This window comes from Vulpes vulpes, chromosome 3 (genome assembly GCF_048418805.1).
Source record: "Vulpes vulpes isolate BD-2025 chromosome 3, VulVul3, whole genome shotgun sequence".
Lineage (NCBI taxonomy): Eukaryota > Metazoa > Chordata > Mammalia > Carnivora > Canidae > Vulpes > Vulpes vulpes.
In genome coordinates, this window is record NC_132782.1 from 51073476 (window position 1) to 51091099 (window position 17624).

Below are 17624 nucleotides of genomic sequence, written 5' to 3' on the forward strand. Positions count from 1 at the left end.
CATGTCAGACACTACTTTAAATGCTTAATATGTTTCAATCATTTAGTACCCTGGACAATATAATTTGATAGAATTTATTATTGTCCTCATTTTACAGAGTGGAATTTCAGAATTTAACCAAGGTCCCACAACTAACAGATAGATGAACTGGGGTTTGATCCACAGAGCTGGCCTCTCCAGCTGACACTTCACTCCTCGTAATGTACTACTTCTCAAGATACTGAATAGTGATCGGATCTAATTTATGGAATGGGATGATCGCACCAAGTATAGGGCCCAGCACAGAGTACATTTTCAGAACTGTAATCGAAGATCACATTGTGTAGTGTGTGCCCCATATATATCTAATTTAATTCTCATAATACCACTATGTCACTATCTAATGGTACAAGATGTAGAGAAACAAGTATGGAAACAAGATAATGAACAAGTGACAGAGCTAGGATTGGGATTAGGTGTTCTGATTCCATGGCTAATACTCTTTCTGCTATACTATTCTCTCCCCTATGGTCCATGTTATTACAATTCTGGGGATGTAGTCATTAGCAACAAAATGGTGCGTGTCACTGAAATCTGTCTTCTTCATAATAGAGGGATTACTACACAGTTATGTATTTATTACATCAATTACATCAATGATTTATTACATCAATTAGAATTTTAACCATGCTCACATATTAAATTCAATAATTATATAAAAATTGGTGGGAATAACTGAATCTTTTTATGGTGAAGTAGATCTCGAATATTCTTTTGCTTCTTTAATGTATTTAAGTTACTTAACATCAATATACTGAGTACAGGAATGTTGAAACAGTGAATTTATAAGCTAGGAAATCAAAAGGGCAATATACAAATCAAGATGCATCCATTAGTCCATTGTGAAATGTTAGTCCGAAGCCTGCATATCCTGCTACACATTCAAATTGTACTCACGTTTGGTATCAGCCCCTGGAATTTGAGAGACGGTTTCCACCAATCCGATCCACAGGAACACCAAATCGCCTTTTTGGATGATCTATTACTTTCCTGAAACAAACCAAGGAGAACATTTTTAAGCTAAAGTCCAAGTTATCAGTTATGACTTTTGTTCTTTTATATCTTGCAGATCTAGGGGCTTTCTTTAGGAGTTGGAATACACACACTAGTTACCATTCATCAGCTTCATCAGCACCCATTATGTGCCAGACACTATCTCTTATCCTCTCAACCTTTGTCAAAGTAGGTATAACTACCTCTACTTTATATCTGAGGAATCTGAAGGTTTGAGAAATTAAATTACTTATCCAAAATCAAACAGTGCAGATGAAAAGCCGGGTCTAATCAGCATATCAATCTGCTGAGTGTTTAGCTTGGGTAAGTCCCTTTCTCTTTTCAAATGTTGGTGTATTCCTCTGTTATGGAAGACAATTGCACTAGGTCAGTGTTTTCCCCAATCTCTGACTCAGAATGGTTCTTCCAGGGAAGAATGATGGTGGGGGTGGTAACAGTGCTTACTTATGTCATCACTTATTTCGTCATTCAGATTTTACCCAGAGAAGCTTTGTACAAAATGGCCTTTGTCTGTTACATATTCTCTATGTCAATTATTATTTGAAAAAAATAGTTTTATTATTAAAATGAAGTTTAAAAAATCAGATGAGAGGACTTCTAGCTTGTATGTTTAGTAAATTCTCTCTTTAGAAAGAAGAAATGTTTTAATTTGATTTGTAATTGCCATCCCTTAGTTCCACCAAATAAAAATCCTAATAGGGGAGGTCCCAGAACTCTCAGAACATAACTCTCACTGGCCTTGGAACTATGAGAAGTTTTCAGTCTTCTTCATGAAGACAGAGACAACTGAATCAATTATTTTTAAAGATTTTGTTTGTTTGTTTGTTTATTCATGAGAGACACACAGAGAGAAGCAGAGACACAGGAAGAGGGAGAAGCAGTCTCCTCGAAGGGAGCCCGATGCAGGACTTGATCCCAGGATCACAACCCGAGCCAAAGGCAGACGCTCAACCACTTAGCCACCAGGCATCCTCAACTGAATCAATTTTCAAAGGCTTAAAGAATTAACATATTTGTTTCAGAACATTCTGAATCGCTTCTATTCTACCTGCATTAGATTGTCGATATACACTACACAATTTAAACATTAAATATGAACAAAAACTTCAATATCTATGATTTTTTTCTATTATCATTTATTATGTAACTACCATTTAAGGCTCCTGCGGCTACCTTGGGATTGATAAATCAGGCATAGCCTTTGCTTTCAAAAATCTATGATTAAGTACTCTTAGATGAGTAATGAGAAAATAAGAACACGCAGAGATAAAAATATCTCATTTTTATTGACACAAGGTCTTTATTAACTACCAGGTCTAATAAGTGTTCCTCATATCATTATTAGGTAAATAATTGATTTTAAGGCTCTGAGAAGTATAGAGAAAAATGGAAACACGGGGTATTTTTATTACTGTGTCTTGCACATGGAACATCCATTTACACTGATTGTAATTAAAACAATAAATTGGATGGTAATTAATATTTAATGCTTTATATATGTCAGTCATATGTGCTTAGTACTACGTAGACAAAGATGATAAAAATAGGCAATGAATCAAATTTGGAGGTTATCTCCAAATGATATTGGAGGAACAGGGCCATGTTATGTGTTTTTTGTTTTGTTTTGTTTTGTTTTGTTTTGCTCTGTTTTGTACCTAATGCAGCCTTCTTTTCTATTGATTCACATCCACCATCTTTTCTAGGTTGGCTTGTGGTTCTGTTAGTCAATGCAGATGGCATAGTATATATGATCTTATAAGGCTGTCTGCTAGACAGTAGTTCGATCAGTGGGGGGGGGGGGGGGGGGAATCCAGGAAAAAAAATTAGTGCTTATTCTTAACCTAGCCATAACACTACCTCTACTCTTTAGATTTCTGAAAAACATACCTTCTTAAGTGGGGTCTATCTTTGTACTCTGGATTTTTTGATACTACTTTGACTACATATTTTTCAACTTGATAGTCAAAGGGGAAACATATTCTCTATAAAATAAGCACACATTTAATGATGAAGAGTCATAGGAAATTATGCATATCAGTTGTGCTATGGGTATTCTGATATAATTATAAGTAATTATTTTTGGAAAAAAGAAAAAACACCTTTTATATTTTTTATTTTTATTCACATAATTTATAAACTTTTATTTTAAGCAGTTATTTTCCTTATGGTAGTAAGAATAAGGTCTCCTCAAGGACATTCACACCATAACCTACAGAACCCATAAGTACATCACCTTACATAGCAAAAGATACTTTGCAGATAGGATTAAAAAGGACTTTGAGATGAGAGGATTATTCTGAATTATCTGAGTAGGCCCACTCTGACTGAAGAGTGGGTTGGTTGGAGAGCTTCACTCTGAGAAGGACTTAACCCACCACCACTGGCCTTGAGGATGGAGGAAAGGATCAAGAACAAAGGAATGCTAGGGGTGCCCATGTGGCTCAGTCAGTTGGGCATCTGACTCTTGATTTCTGTTCAGGTCATGATCTCAGGGTCCTTGCTTGACTCTGCGCTCAGTGGGGAGCCTGCTTGAGGATTCTCTCTCCCTCTCCCTCCACCCTCCTCCTCTGTTCACACACACACACATACACACACTCTCTCTCTCTCTCTCTCTCTCTCTCTCTCTCTCTGTCTCTCTCAAATAAATAAATCTTAAAATAAAAGAAAAGGAATTCTGTGACTTCTAGAGGTTCTCAAAAGAAAATGAGAATATTTCAAAAAAAAAAAAAAAGAAAATGAGAATATAAGTCCTACAACCAAAAGGACTGAATTCTGCCAACAACCTAAAAGAACAGGAAATGATTTCTCCTCTGGACCCTCCAGGAGTGCTACCTGCTGACCTCTTGACTTCTTCCTTAGTCAGCTGGCACATCAGGCAAAGGAGAGCACAGAGTGGCCAGCAGGGAGAATTATAGCTACACAGTGGCTAACAATCCATCACATGGCTGCACCTAATTGGAAAGGAAACTAAGGAAAGTTGTGTAGATTGGCATATGGTGACTGCCAAGGTTCTATTGGATTTCGGACCTATAGAATTGTAACAGAATATATTTGTATTGTTTTGAGTCCAGAAGTTTAAGGTAATGTATTACCATAGCGATAAAACATGAATATATTTGTGTGATTGAGAGCTTATGTCGTGGGCAATGTTGTGTATATATAAAAAATGAGACTGATAATGACTTTTTATTCCTTGAACCCTTCAGTCACTTTACTGACTAACTCCATCAGGGCAGGGGTAAGATAAAAGTCACCTCAGGGTGGAGGAGAGTGCTCAGAAGTTCCAGACAAGTAGGAAGAGGAAGAAAAAAAAAAAGAAAAAAAATGTAGGAAGAGGAAGTGAGAAAGCAACCCCTTCCAGATGTTTTTAAACACCTTTAGGCCTGGTGAGAAGGGGAAGGAAATGGCATACTTTTTAATCCTATCTGCAAAGTATCTTTTGCTATGTAAGGTGATGTACTTATGGGTTCTGTAGGTTATGGTGTGAATGTCCTTGAGGAGACCTTATTCTTACTACCATGAGCCTGGTGAGAAGGGGAAGGAAATGGCAGAGTAGTGCCACACATGTGATCTGACCTCCCAAAGCGCCTGTGGCATGGATGGTGGCAGGAAAAGTAACGCTTCTGCTTTTTTATTTATTATTTTTTTTATTATTATTATTATTTTTAATTTTTATTTATTTATGATAGTCACAGAGAGAGAGAGAGAGAGAGGCAGAGACACAGGCAGAGGGAGAAGCAGGCTCCATGCACCGGGAGCCCGATGTGGGATTCGATCCCGGGTCTCCAGGATCGCGCCCCGGGCCAAAGGCAGGCGCCAAACCGCTGCGCCACCCAGGGATCCCCGCTTCTGCTTTTTTAAAGGAAAGTATGATGTGTTATTATAAATTAGAACATAACATGTATTGGTTAAGAGTCCTAATGCATTTTTTTAAAAATAAAGATAAAATAAATGAAAGTAGCATTTTCCCCTTTCTTTCCTGCAGTTGATCTTTTTTTGCTCAAGCAAATAAAAGGCAGCTATAGTGATGGAAAGGCAAATAAATTATTTTTTTCCTTACATCTTCCCTTGTTCCATGTCCTTTCCTTCCATTCTTTCCCCAAGACTTGATTAGGAACCAGGATATGAAAGACTTTGATTCTATTTGGTTCTTCTACTTAATGGTAGTGTAAGCGTTTGTAAGACTGTTGTCATTCTGAGCTTCTCTCTCTCTCTCTGATAAAATTTAGATAATACCTGCTCGCCTATCTTTCAGACCTGTTTGTTTATTTAACACACTTATTTCTTAACTAAATTTGATTGCTTTATGCAGAACCATTGTTATTTATTCTCTGCGCTGGGCATACAGTGGTGAATGAGATATGCATTATCTGTTAAAGCTCACATTTTACTTGAGAAAAGCTAACGAGGCCTCCCTCTCTCTCTCTCAAATAAATAAAATCTTAAAAAAAAAAAAAAAAAAAAAAAACCATGGGGCACCTGGGTCGCTTGGTTGGTTAAACATCTGTCTTTGGCCCAGGTCAGGATCCCAGGGACCTGGGATCAAGCCTCACATTGGGCTTCCTGCTCAGTGGGGAGCTTGCTTCTCTCTCTCTCTCTCTGTCCTTCCTCACCTATCATGTTCTCACTCTCATGCTTTTTCTCTCTCTCAAACAAATAAATAAAGTCTTTTAAAAAATGGGGCACCTGGGTGGCTTAGTTGGTTAAGCATCTGCCTTCAGCCCAGGTCATGATCTCAGGGTCCTGGGATCCAGTCCTTCATTGGGCTCCCTGCTCCCTGGGGAGCCTGCTTTTCCTTCTTCCTCTGCCTCTGCCCCTCCCTCTGCCTGTGTATTTTTTCTTTCTCTCTCAAATAAATAAATAAAATCTTTAAAAAAAGAAAAAGCTAATGAAATCATTTTTACACATTTTAACTGATCCTACTATCATTTTCTATCAGTCCTCCCCTATCCACTGGTTTTCAAACTATTTGTAGTTTACTATTTATACAAATAAAAGGTTTGTAAAAGAGATCAATACCTAAAATGTTAAGTAAAGAACTGTCTCTATAGGGGCGCCTGGGTATCTCAATCAGTTAAGCATCTGCCTTTGGGTCAGGTCATGATCTCGGGATCCTGGGATCCAGCCTTGCATCAGGCTCCTTGCTCAGCAGATAGTCTGCTATTCTCATTCTCTCTCCCTCTGCCACTTCCCCTGCTTGTGTTCTTGCTCTCTCTCTCTCTAATAAATTAATAATAATAATAATAATAATAATAATAATAATAATAAAAAGACCTGTCACTGTAAAGAAGTGCCCCTCCTTCTCCCTATATGGTGGTCCCTGAAAGAGCTTCCAGAAACACTTCAGGGTGCTTACAGCAGAGTTTGAAAACCACTGGCCAAGTGGATATGAATGCTTTTGTTCTAGCCACAGATCCATATAATTACTTTGATATTTTTTCTAAAATTTGGAATTGGTTTCAAATGCTCATATGTATCTTTAAATCAAAGAAGAAAAATCAATAAACAAATATATATGAAAAGCCATTCAGTATTTAACATTTTTGGCACTAAAACAAAATGAAAACAGTTATTCCCATAAAGCAGTTAAACCAAAAAAAGATCATATTTCAGTAAGTTAAATTATTTCTATACAGCCTCCAACTATTTAGAAGTAAAATGGCAAACTAGTATTTATCTTAACACTTTTGCTGTTATGAAATATATATCACTGTACTAAGCTCTAAACAAGTACACTTACAGGAATAAACAATGTGTAAAACATAAAAGTTAAGAAAGTGAAATATTCTTAAGACCAAAGGGGAAAGCTGTACTTTCTGACTATCTAGTCCCTCTTGTGACAAAATAATGGTATGACATGGCTTATATTATAGATCTGTGTTCATTTTCCATTTTAAACGATTCTGAAATAGTTTAAGGATACAAAAATGTCTGCCAAACTAATATAGAGAATAGATTGATTATTTTAAACACAACTTTAAACTTTACACTAATATATACTTCTTGTGTTAAATAGGATTCTTTTAAACATTTATATTCTTTGATCATCTACCTTCTAGAAAGCTTTTTACATTCTAAAACAACAGTTATAAAATATGTATTTAAATATTTTATTGAGAATCACTTCACACATACGAAATAGCCTCTAGAATTATCTATTTGCAGTTTAAAGAAAAATAAAATGAACATTCTTGTTGGCACCAAATGAAGAAATAGAATATTACCTGCACTTTGGAATTAACCTGCATTCTTGCTCCCAAATTTCGTCCCTTTCATGGCTCCATTGCCAAGGTAATCTGTAGACTGCATTTTGGTCTAATTATCTCCTTGCTTTTCCTTATAATCTAGATGTATTATTCAAAACTCTCTTGTTTAGTGTAGATGGTTCTAAAATTTTATTTAAAAGAAATTGGGATCCCTGGGTGGTGCAGCGGTTTAGCGCCTGCCTTTGGCCCAGGGCGCGATCCTGGGGATCCGGGATCGAATCCCACGTCGTGCTCCCGGTGCATGGAGCCTGCTTCTCCCCCTGCCTGTGTCTCTGCCTCTCTCTCTGTGTGTGACCATCATAAATAAGTAAAAATTTAAAAAAATTAAAAGAAATCATGTACGAACTCTTCTTGACTTCTTTCAGCAAGTATTTTGCTTTGAGATTTGTCCATGTTGATATATATAGCTTCAGTTCTTTATTTTCACTGCTGTAAATATTTCATTCTATTAACATAAAACCACTTATTTAGACATTCTACCATAGATGGAAATTGGAATTATTTTCTTTTTTTTTTTGTTACGTATTCTTCAGATGAAAATTTTCTTATAGATGCCTTTAGGGCACATTTAAAGATTTCTCTCAAGTGTGTTTTTAGAAGTACCATTGTCAACTATGCCTATGCTTAATTCTATTACCTAGTGACAGACTGTTCCAAAGTTGTACCAATTTACATATCCAAGAGTGGTGTGTGACAACTCCCAATTGTTTCAGATCTAGGCCAAACCTTGCAATGTGGGCTTTTCATCTTCCCCTATATTCATCTGTTTTGTTTCAGAAATTCCACAAATGAGTGAAATCATATGGTATTTGTCTTTCTCTGACTGACTTATTTCACTTAGCATGATATCCTCTACTTCTATCCATGTTGTTGCAAATGGCAAGATGTCAAGCATTTGCAATTTTATCTCATTGTGGTTTTAATTTGGTTCCCCTGAATAAGTTTCTCCCCTTTTCCTTTGTTTATTGGCTGCTTGGATTTCTTCTCATGGAAGTACCTGTTCAAGTCTGCTGCCTGTTTTCTATTGGTTAGTTTTTGTTTTGTTTTGTTTTCTTTTTTCTTTTCTTTTCTTTTTTTTTCTTTTTTCTTTTTTCTTTTTTTTCTTTTTTTCTTTTTCTTTTTTTTTTTTTTAGAGAGGGAGAGAGATAGACAGAGAAGGTGGGGAGGTGCAGTGGGAGGAGAGAATTTTAAGCAGATTCCACACCCTGCTTGAAGCCCCAGGCAGGGCTCAATCTCACAACCCTAAAATCTTGAGCCAAAAGCAAGAGCCCGACACTTACCACTCAGGTATCCCAGTTAGTTCTTCTTCTTTTTCTTTTATTTTTTTTTTAATTTTTTTTTTAATTTTTATTTATTTATGATAGTCACAGAGAGAGAGAGAGAGAGAGAGAGGCAGAGACACAGGCAGAGGGAGAAGCAGGCTCCATGCACCGGGAGCCCGACGTGGGATTCGATCCCGGGTCTCCAGGATCGCGCCCCGGGCCAAAGGCAGGCGCCAAACCGCTGCGCCACCCAGGGATCCCCTTCTTTTTTTTTTAATATTGATTTGTAGGAGGGTTACAAATACTCCAAAAGTTAGATTTTTGTCAGTTATATGCGAAATACTTTCCCATTTGTGGTTAGTCTTTATTGTGTCTTTTATGAAAATCTTTAATGTTGTTTTTAAATTTATCAATATTTTTACTTTTTGTTTATTAATGACTCCTGCTCTAATGTTATGAAGATATTCCTTTATTTCATCCTAAAATATTTTTGTAGTTTTTCCTTTCACATTTACGTTCTTAATTCTTTTGAAATTTTTTATATATGGAATGAGACAAAGGTCATTTTTTTATATTCATACTCAGTTATTTATAAATGTTAGGTTCATGGACAATCCTTTTGCAACTTTACCTCAAATTGTATCGAATCAAAGGTATAAATAAGTCTGGAGAGAACTGAAGTCTTTACGATATCGAATCTTACTATCTAAGATCTTTCTTTAGGTTATCTTTCATGCCTTCTCAAGAATTTTTGTAATTTTCTCCATAAAAGACCTTTCATAGTTTATTAGATTTTCTATTGTTGTGACACCATTTAAAAGCATGGGCTGTAAGGTTTTTTAATAGGTGCCCTTTACTTGGTTAAAACAAAGTTTCCCTCTATTTCTATTATTAGTTTATCAGTGATTTTGATCATAAGTAGATGTTTAATTTTACTGAGTGCTTTTTCTGCATCTATTGAATGATCTGGCTTAGCTTCTTCAGTCTATTATCCTGTTAATTGACTTTCCAAAGCAAACCAACCTTATATTGTATTTTTGTGATGAACTCAAAGATGATGCTGTATTGTCTTTTTAATACATTACTGGAATTGTTTTGATATTTTTTTGTAGGAATTTTATCTTCTCTCCTTAATGCTACTATTTTAAATTTTTTTCTTGTTCTTTCTGTATATAGTTTTGATGACCAGATAATGCTTTCTCATGAAATGAATTGAAGATTGTACCTTCTTTTTTGGTTATCCTATTTGGATTTAATTACATCAAGGTATGAAAATATGTCCCATATGGTAACCAGAGCTTTAAAAATTTTAAGCTTAGTTTGTGGACTGGAGCTTCATTGAAGTTAATAGCTATTTCATGTGAATGTAAATGTTTTCCTTTTCTTTCTCCCAATTGTTTTATACAACAACAACTTTTACCAATCCTGCTTTACAATTTCGAGCTCCAAGGAAAGAAACCTAAGAATCAGAGTGTGGGGAATGTTCTCTAAAAACAACAGTCTTATCTGCTGGTATCTCTTAAATGGTCAATAAAATGTCAGGCCCTGTCAAGAAAGGCATGCCACTCCAGCAACTTTGAGTAATATGCAGAAAAGGAACATATGCAGTAATGGTAAACAGAGGATGTTCTTTTTAATAGCTCAGAAATTTATTTTTTAAGATTTTATTTATTTATTTGAGAAAAAGAGAGCATAAGCTAGGGAGAGGGGCAAAGGGAGAGGGGCTTAACAAGCTCCTCGCTGAGCAGGGATCTGACAGGGGGTTCGATCTCAGGACTATGGGATCATGACCTGAGTTGAAGGCAGATCCTTATCTGACTCAGCCACTGGGGGTCCCTTAAATAATTCAGTAATTTAGATTAGTAAAAGATGGAATTATTATACTATGAGGCTTAGATGAGTACAGTAGCCAGGATCCAACATGAACCTCAGTAACGCCACCATAATGCAGTCTCCTTCCACACTGAGCAGGGCTGACTTCTGTAACCAACAGTATATTGTGATTAATGTGTGACTTTCAAAGCTAAGTCATGGAAATGTTGCAGCTTCTTCCATATTGGATCACTCACATTATGGAAGTCATCTGCCATTTCCTAAGGACACTCTGACAGTCCTATAGAGAGGTTTATGTGGCAATGAACTAAAGCCTCCTGCCAACTGCCAGTGAGGAACTAAGACTTCCTGCCATCAGCCATGTTGAATGGGTCATTTTGGAAATGGATAATCCAGCCCTGATATACACCTCCAGGTGACTGCTGCCTTGGCCAACTTCTTCACTGTAACCTTTACAGGAACATTGGAGCCAGAATGCATTCAGGCAAGAGTTTTCTGGGTTTCTGATGCACAGAAATTATACAAGAACATCAATGTTTATTAATGTCTTAAGCTGTTAAGTGTTGGGTAGTTCACCTGTATAGCAATAGGTATCTAATACAGCGAAGTTCAAAATGCTCTGGGATTCCACAAGAGATCACACCTAATTTGCAGGTCCCAGGAAGAATTTTTGGAGTATGTGGAAACAATAACAAATGATGGCCTCTGAATCCTGCAATCTTTGTTGTTGCAATTCAAAACTAAGGTATAGAATTAAGAAATGACTGGATGAGGGGGTGCCTGGATGGCTCAGTAGGAAGAACATGTGACTCGATCTCAGGGTCATGAGTTCAAGCCCCACATTGTGGGTAGAGATTACTTAAATAAATAAACTTCGGGTGCCTGGTACCTCAGTCAGTTAAACGTCTGCCTTCAGCTCAGGTCAAGAGCCCAGGGTCCAGGGTTGGAGCCCTACATCAGGCTCCCTGCTTAGCAGGGAGTTTGCTTCTCCCTCTCCTTCTGTCTGCCTCTATACCTGCTTATGATTTCTCTCTCTCTCTCTCTCTCTGTCAAAGAAATAAATAAAATCTTTACAAACAAACTTAAAAAAAGAAGAAATGACTGTAAGAGGACAGCTATATGAACTTGAAAGAACTAATGTATGAGGATAGACTAAAATGAAGGACTCAGCAAAGCCCTTTAAATCATGAAAAGGGAAATCATCAAAGTCCACAGGGTCATGTTTGAAACAGACAATTGGGCTTTTGAATCTAAATTCCAGAATATTAGGATGAAGGACCATAATAAGTCTGAATGATGATGTAATTTTTAGGGACCAATACATAATACCCCTTTTCCCCCAGAATCCACATTCAGAAACAATAGGTAAACAAGCTATGATCAATGAAAGGAAATCAAAATGTCATTTTTCTTAGTGATCAGCCGAATATAAGATATGACTTGACATCTGCATTTGAAAGGCCTTCTTCATATTTCCTGCTAGTATTAGACAGCTTTATGTGACTAGTCATGGTTATCTAATAACAGGAAGAAAGGGATCTACTAAACATGCTCAACTCGTCCTCAATAAGTGGCCTATTAGATAAATGACTACTTTCTCTTCCAGAAGGGAGTGAATCAAGGGTAGGTAAGACAAAAAGCCAGTCTTTCCCTTATTAGAGTTCCTCTACATGGAAATTTGAGGCTTAATAAATGGGATGTGTTTAGGAAGATGGAAGAAAGTGCTATTTGGCTTAGCAGAAAGTTGATGTATGACTTTTGGAATTCTATTTCAAAGTAGTAATTCAAATTTAAGTGGATTCTATTAAATTTATGATGATGGTGCTGACTAAGCATAATGTCACCTTCTGAAGTATTATCCCAAGGAATGAGCATATGAACAGGCCTTCAGAAACAAACCATGAACACGAGTAAAAAATGAGATTCAAGTTTCTGTAAAGTAATATAGGCTTGCTTGATTTTGTAATTGCTGTAGAGTGCTAGGATAAGGTATAGGGGATCTTCATTTGCTTGGCTCATGAAACTTTGTGAGGACCTAATGAAACCTTCAGAACTTCTACCCAGCAAATAGATTTACATAAAAATGTCTTCTAGAATTTTTATTTATTTATTTATTTATTTATTTATTTATTTATTTATTTATTTATTTGCGGTGGGTGATGTACATATCAAATCTTATCCATGGAATCTTCTTTGGGGAGAAGGTTTTAAACTCATTCATATACGAGCTAGGGTAGGAAGTGAAGGCAAAGGGACTGTCTCAGTCTGTGGTGTTGAGCTGCTGTGATGAGAGGCTGGCAATAAAGAGCAGCTATAAGGAACAGTAGTCCTGGATCATTATGCTTAAGAGCATTTCCTATTATTCAGCCAGGCTTTTTGACTGGGAAAAAGGAAGCAGGGAAATAGGGTACCATACTTTGAATTATTTTCCTGTGTTTCTCACTCCGAAATTGAGCCCATTTTGAACTACTTCCTTGGGCATCACCAAATAAGAGCTGGAAAGGAATAGCAAAAACCATGAGACGTCTATGTCAGTCTAGGTCTGTATCATTGTTTCACAATTAATTAGAAAGGCAAATGAAATGTTAGGATTTTTATCTTTAAGCTTTGGGACTGTCATCAAGAAGGGCAATCATATCTGACAAGATGAAACCACAACTTCTATTCTCAACTGTCGTCTGAATTTTATGTCTGGCTTTGGATTGAAACCTATATATCATTGGTATAATTTTTCTCTGAAACTATTTATTTAATGTATACATTCTAAGTAAACCTTGCTGTTCTAGGCCTTGGAAAAGTGCCTTATTCATGCAGGACTTTAATTTCTTCATTAGAAGCAGCTGTTTACCTGGAATGTCATTGGGTTTGTATTTAAACAATCTAATGTTATGGCTGGTAAACTCAGGAAAATCATTTTGTCTCCCTGAAAATATGCAAATAAATGAGAATAATAATATCTTCTTAGGGAGTTATAGGGATTAGGAAAAAAACCCATATATATCAGAATGTTAAAATGGGATTTTTTTTTTCTATCTTAGTTTTGGCTGTGGCCTCAAAAAAGCTAAGGAAAAACAGAAGTAGGTAGCAAATGTTTCTTCTTGCATTCCAAAGTGGGATGCTAGACTCACAAAGTTTTTGCAAAGGGGTTTCCTAAAAATTGATTTTCCCAACTTGACTCCAGTAAAAGAACTGATGTAGAGTAGGTGATTGAGGAGAATTACTGTGGAGTGAGATATTGGAGAACAGTGGTATTTTTCCTCTTCTTTCATATGTGGGGCAAGCTTCAAGAAAAAATGTAGACAGCCTGACATATACCCATGGAAGCAGGCAGGCCTCAGAGATAGTGTCAAGAAAATCTGAAGAGCAAGAAGCTATGAGTTCCACCAAGCAAGAGTGAAGAGATGGTGACACAGGGAATAGCTTTAGTTTCAGTGACCAGAATCAAAGGTGTGGGTTTTCTGTGGAGCAGATGCAGGGCAAGCACAATGGGTACAGTTGGCCTAGGTTCATTACAAGAGGCACCTTCCCTGAAGGCCTTGCCATCAGGGGTGATGCTGGTGGTGGTGTCAAATGAAGAATTTGAGAAGGGAGGATGAGGCTGAGGGGCAAACTGACTTACCAGGGGAGAGACATTGCAGGAAGCAAGGATGTGTATATCAACGTTCCCAATGGGGGTTATGTGATGACCCCCCCCCCAAAAAAAAACATCCTATGATAAGGAATTAGCTTTGGTCATTTACTGAGGCCACAGAGCACCAAAGCCAGGGCATAACAGTATCAGTCAGGTCAGATTTTTTTTTTTCTTTTTACCACTCTGTACTGCCATCCCCAAGACCAGGGAAGTGGAAGGCAGCCCACTGTAGTAGGAGGAGGGGTGAGGATCAACTGACTAGAAGCACCCCTACCTTTCCCATTACAGTTTTACAGCTTGAATGGGGCCTAAGCAGGGGAGCAGAGAAACTTTAATCATATCTATGGTATGGGCTAAGACGTAAGAACAGTTATTTTGATGACTGAAATATGGTTGTTTTCTAATAAAAGTGACCAGAGGGGTCTTTATTATTTCAATGGGACCAGTGGAGTCCTAGTACCTGTCCTTGTCTTTATCTAAAAGATAGGAAAAAAAAAGCCAACTTCTACTGAATGGGTTAGATTGCATGTAGGTGAGGATTAAAATGTTTTTTCTGAGTGTGTCCCACAGGGTCCTTCTCTTTGAATTAAGTGGTTATAATAACAATGTCCTGGAGCAAAGTTTATTGACCTGAATCTGTACAATGTGTATAATTACGTTGGGAGTCCAGCGTCTGCTTGCCAGAATTAATCCCTGCCTTTGCTCATTTGACTTTCAGTCCAGGAGGCCGACCTCTTTGGGTCACATAAAAGTTCCTTTGCTCTCTGTCTTTGGTTTGGTTAGGTAATGTGCAACCTTGGAAAGAGACTAGAAAAACAGAGGAAGTGACATCAGGATAATTCCCCCTGCCTCCTGCCCTCCAAGATCACTTCCTCTTGATGGAAGGTCACTGCTTCTCTTGACCCATCTGGCTGTTAAGGACTGTCTCTCTGACTTTTGGAAACCTCCTCCCTTCCTTCTCTCTTCGGACCAGTGTCTCAGGCTGTTGTGCCATCCACAACAATTCCTCTCTGCTCTGTCTTTTATAAAAAGTCCTGTTGTGAACAAATCCTTCTCAAATTTTCCTATGTCACACGTGCTGCTTGTTTCCTGCAGAAACTCTGACTGACACAATAATATCACTTGCTTGGCTGACCCCAAAATATTAATGAGGGAATTCAAACAATAACAGAAAATACTTAGAGCAAGTAAATATAGATATCGAGTACTAGTACTGTTTTTATTTCCCCAAGGTAGTCTCAGCATTGTGGGAGGGAATGAAGGAACACAGTTTTTAGAGAAATTCCAGGCCAATTATTAGCATCTTCTAATATTAGAGGGTCATTTATGCAGTAGATACTACTTGGCCAGGGATATAATCATAGCTGCTTTATTTGCATAAATGAGAAAACCATTCATTAACTTCAGGCTTTAAACAGATGAGCTGAATGAGGAAAATACTTTGGACTTCAAAGCATGGTTAACTTCGCCCTGTGAATTAAAGTAATTTACACATCCATTTGAAAGTACAGCCTGTGTCAAACTGAGGTAGGAAAAAAGCTAAGCATCATACAAAATAGGAACCAATAGGTGGTTCTTTGCTTCATTTTAATATGATCTGGCATAGACTTTGCTCTGTTTATCCTTTCATGATTTTTTTTTAAATTTTTCCCCAACTATTCATTTTCCTATTTCCATCTCTTATGAAGCTTTTCAAAAGCAGAGTGTAAAATCTTCCTTTTCTGAATATTTTAAAATAATTGGAAATAAAATAATGCATGTCATATACTTGAAAGTCAGATTTTTAAAATATGGAGTCCTGTACCAATATAGTTCAGGTATCTATAAATGTGATGGGAAAATGTTACATCTTCAGTTTCATTGCCCTCTAATGGAAATATGAATGCAGGGAACAAATCACAATAACATGAGGAGTGTCTAGACCTCTGTTACAAATAGAAATCACAGCTACATTCAGATCACATTTCAGTCACTGTAGATACTTCGAAATTGCTTTTATGTTCAGTGCTACTTGAATTGATTGTTACTTTTTAGACTTGGCTCTTAGAACTTGTTATTTTATGTATTAATAAACATATATGCTGTTATTTACTGATTAATTTAAAATTTTTGGAAAATTCTATATACAGAATAATTCTATTGGTAAGATTTGAACTTTACGAATATTGGTAAGATTTGAACTTTATGAATATTATTCACTTAAAAATAATAATATAAGAAGGAAGTTTCACCAAACTACCCAAAGTGGCCCATGACCCAAAAAAGTTTATGGATCCCTGGATTAAGTGATGGATACAATCTTGGGGCTATTGTATGAAAATTGATCTCAGGCCCATGCTCCTCTCTGGGTGAATATGAGAAGATAGAGAATGCATGCCTGGGAAGGATAAAACTTGATGGCATAGTCACAAAAACCATAGGTTGTAAGCAACAAAGAAAGTGTGTACGCATGCATTTTAAAGTAAACGATATTTCCTAATTTTGTGAAATTTTAAAAATATATAGAGAAGAGTTTAAAGCTACCTGGATTAATGGACCAAAGCTATTGTCTCAAATATGATAAAAGAGCAGCAAATAACCTTATGTGTGACTCTCCCAAGCAAAATTACTATAGTTCTTATGAATTTTCTTTTAATAAAAAAGTTGCAGGATTCTAAACTGTGTCTTTTTCTACTAAATATGGGAAAATGCAAATTTTTGTCCTGTCACTGTTTTATATACATTTCAGTGATACAAAGATACTTTTTTTTATCAGATGATTGAAAATTTTAATCTTTAATCTTGAGTTATCATTACATTTTGAAAAAATCTAATTATTTTTCTATTAAAACTCAAGAAGGTATAGAGAAATATTTTATATAAGAGCTACTACTTATTTTAAGTTTCTCACCTTCCTAATATACAAACCAAATATAATATTTAATTTAAGACCAAGAACAGGAATCCCTATTAAAAATATAAAACCGGAACACTCCCCACACAAGATGTGCCCTTTGAATTTACTTTGAAAGAGTAAAACATCAACTATTGAAAATAAAAATATAAAATGCATAAATAACTTACATCTACATGAGAAAATTATTAATGTATATAGGTAATTCTAAATAAATTCAAAATAAAATAATCCTGACATCGGAGCTCACCTTTGTTGTTATGCCAGAGACTACAGAAAAGCCTTGTCTTTGTATTTTAATTCCAGACGTGAAACAAGATAAAAAGTCTACATTAAGGGAAATCCTCAATTTTTAAAACTCATCAGGAAACTACTGTGCAAATATATTAGTTTCACTTAACTCATTTCCAATTTCTGGAAGTAGTCAGAAGTGAAGGGTAAGGTAGAAATAAAGGAAATAGAAAACTAATTTTTGACCTCCTAAGATCATCAGTTACTCTAAGATGCTTTCTTGATTTATATACGTTAGATGGGACTTTCACTGTCTAGCTTCAGAGATACTGAATGAGTTTATATATGGGGTTTGCCTGGTTTTTGAACATAGTTTTTGAACATGATGTCCCTGTGTGGCCCCAAATCTCCTTCCCAATTTCGTTTCCTATATTGCTTCTTGTCTGTATCTGATA

At 36.4% G+C, this 17624-nt stretch overlaps 1 protein-coding gene across 2 annotated transcripts in view; it reads right to left on the reverse strand.

Moving 5' to 3' along the window:
- OSTN (osteocrin) overlaps positions 1-17624 on the reverse strand; it is a 43542-nt gene that overhangs the window by 5293 nt on the left and 20625 nt on the right. For both annotated transcript variants that reach the window (XM_072751500.1, XM_026007179.2), the window contains exon 4: positions 937-1029. In XM_072751500.1, the coding sequence (XP_072607601.1) occupies positions 945-1029 (85 nt within the window). In that variant the 3' untranslated portion in view covers positions 937-944. The remainder of the gene's footprint in view (positions 1-936; positions 1030-17624) is intronic.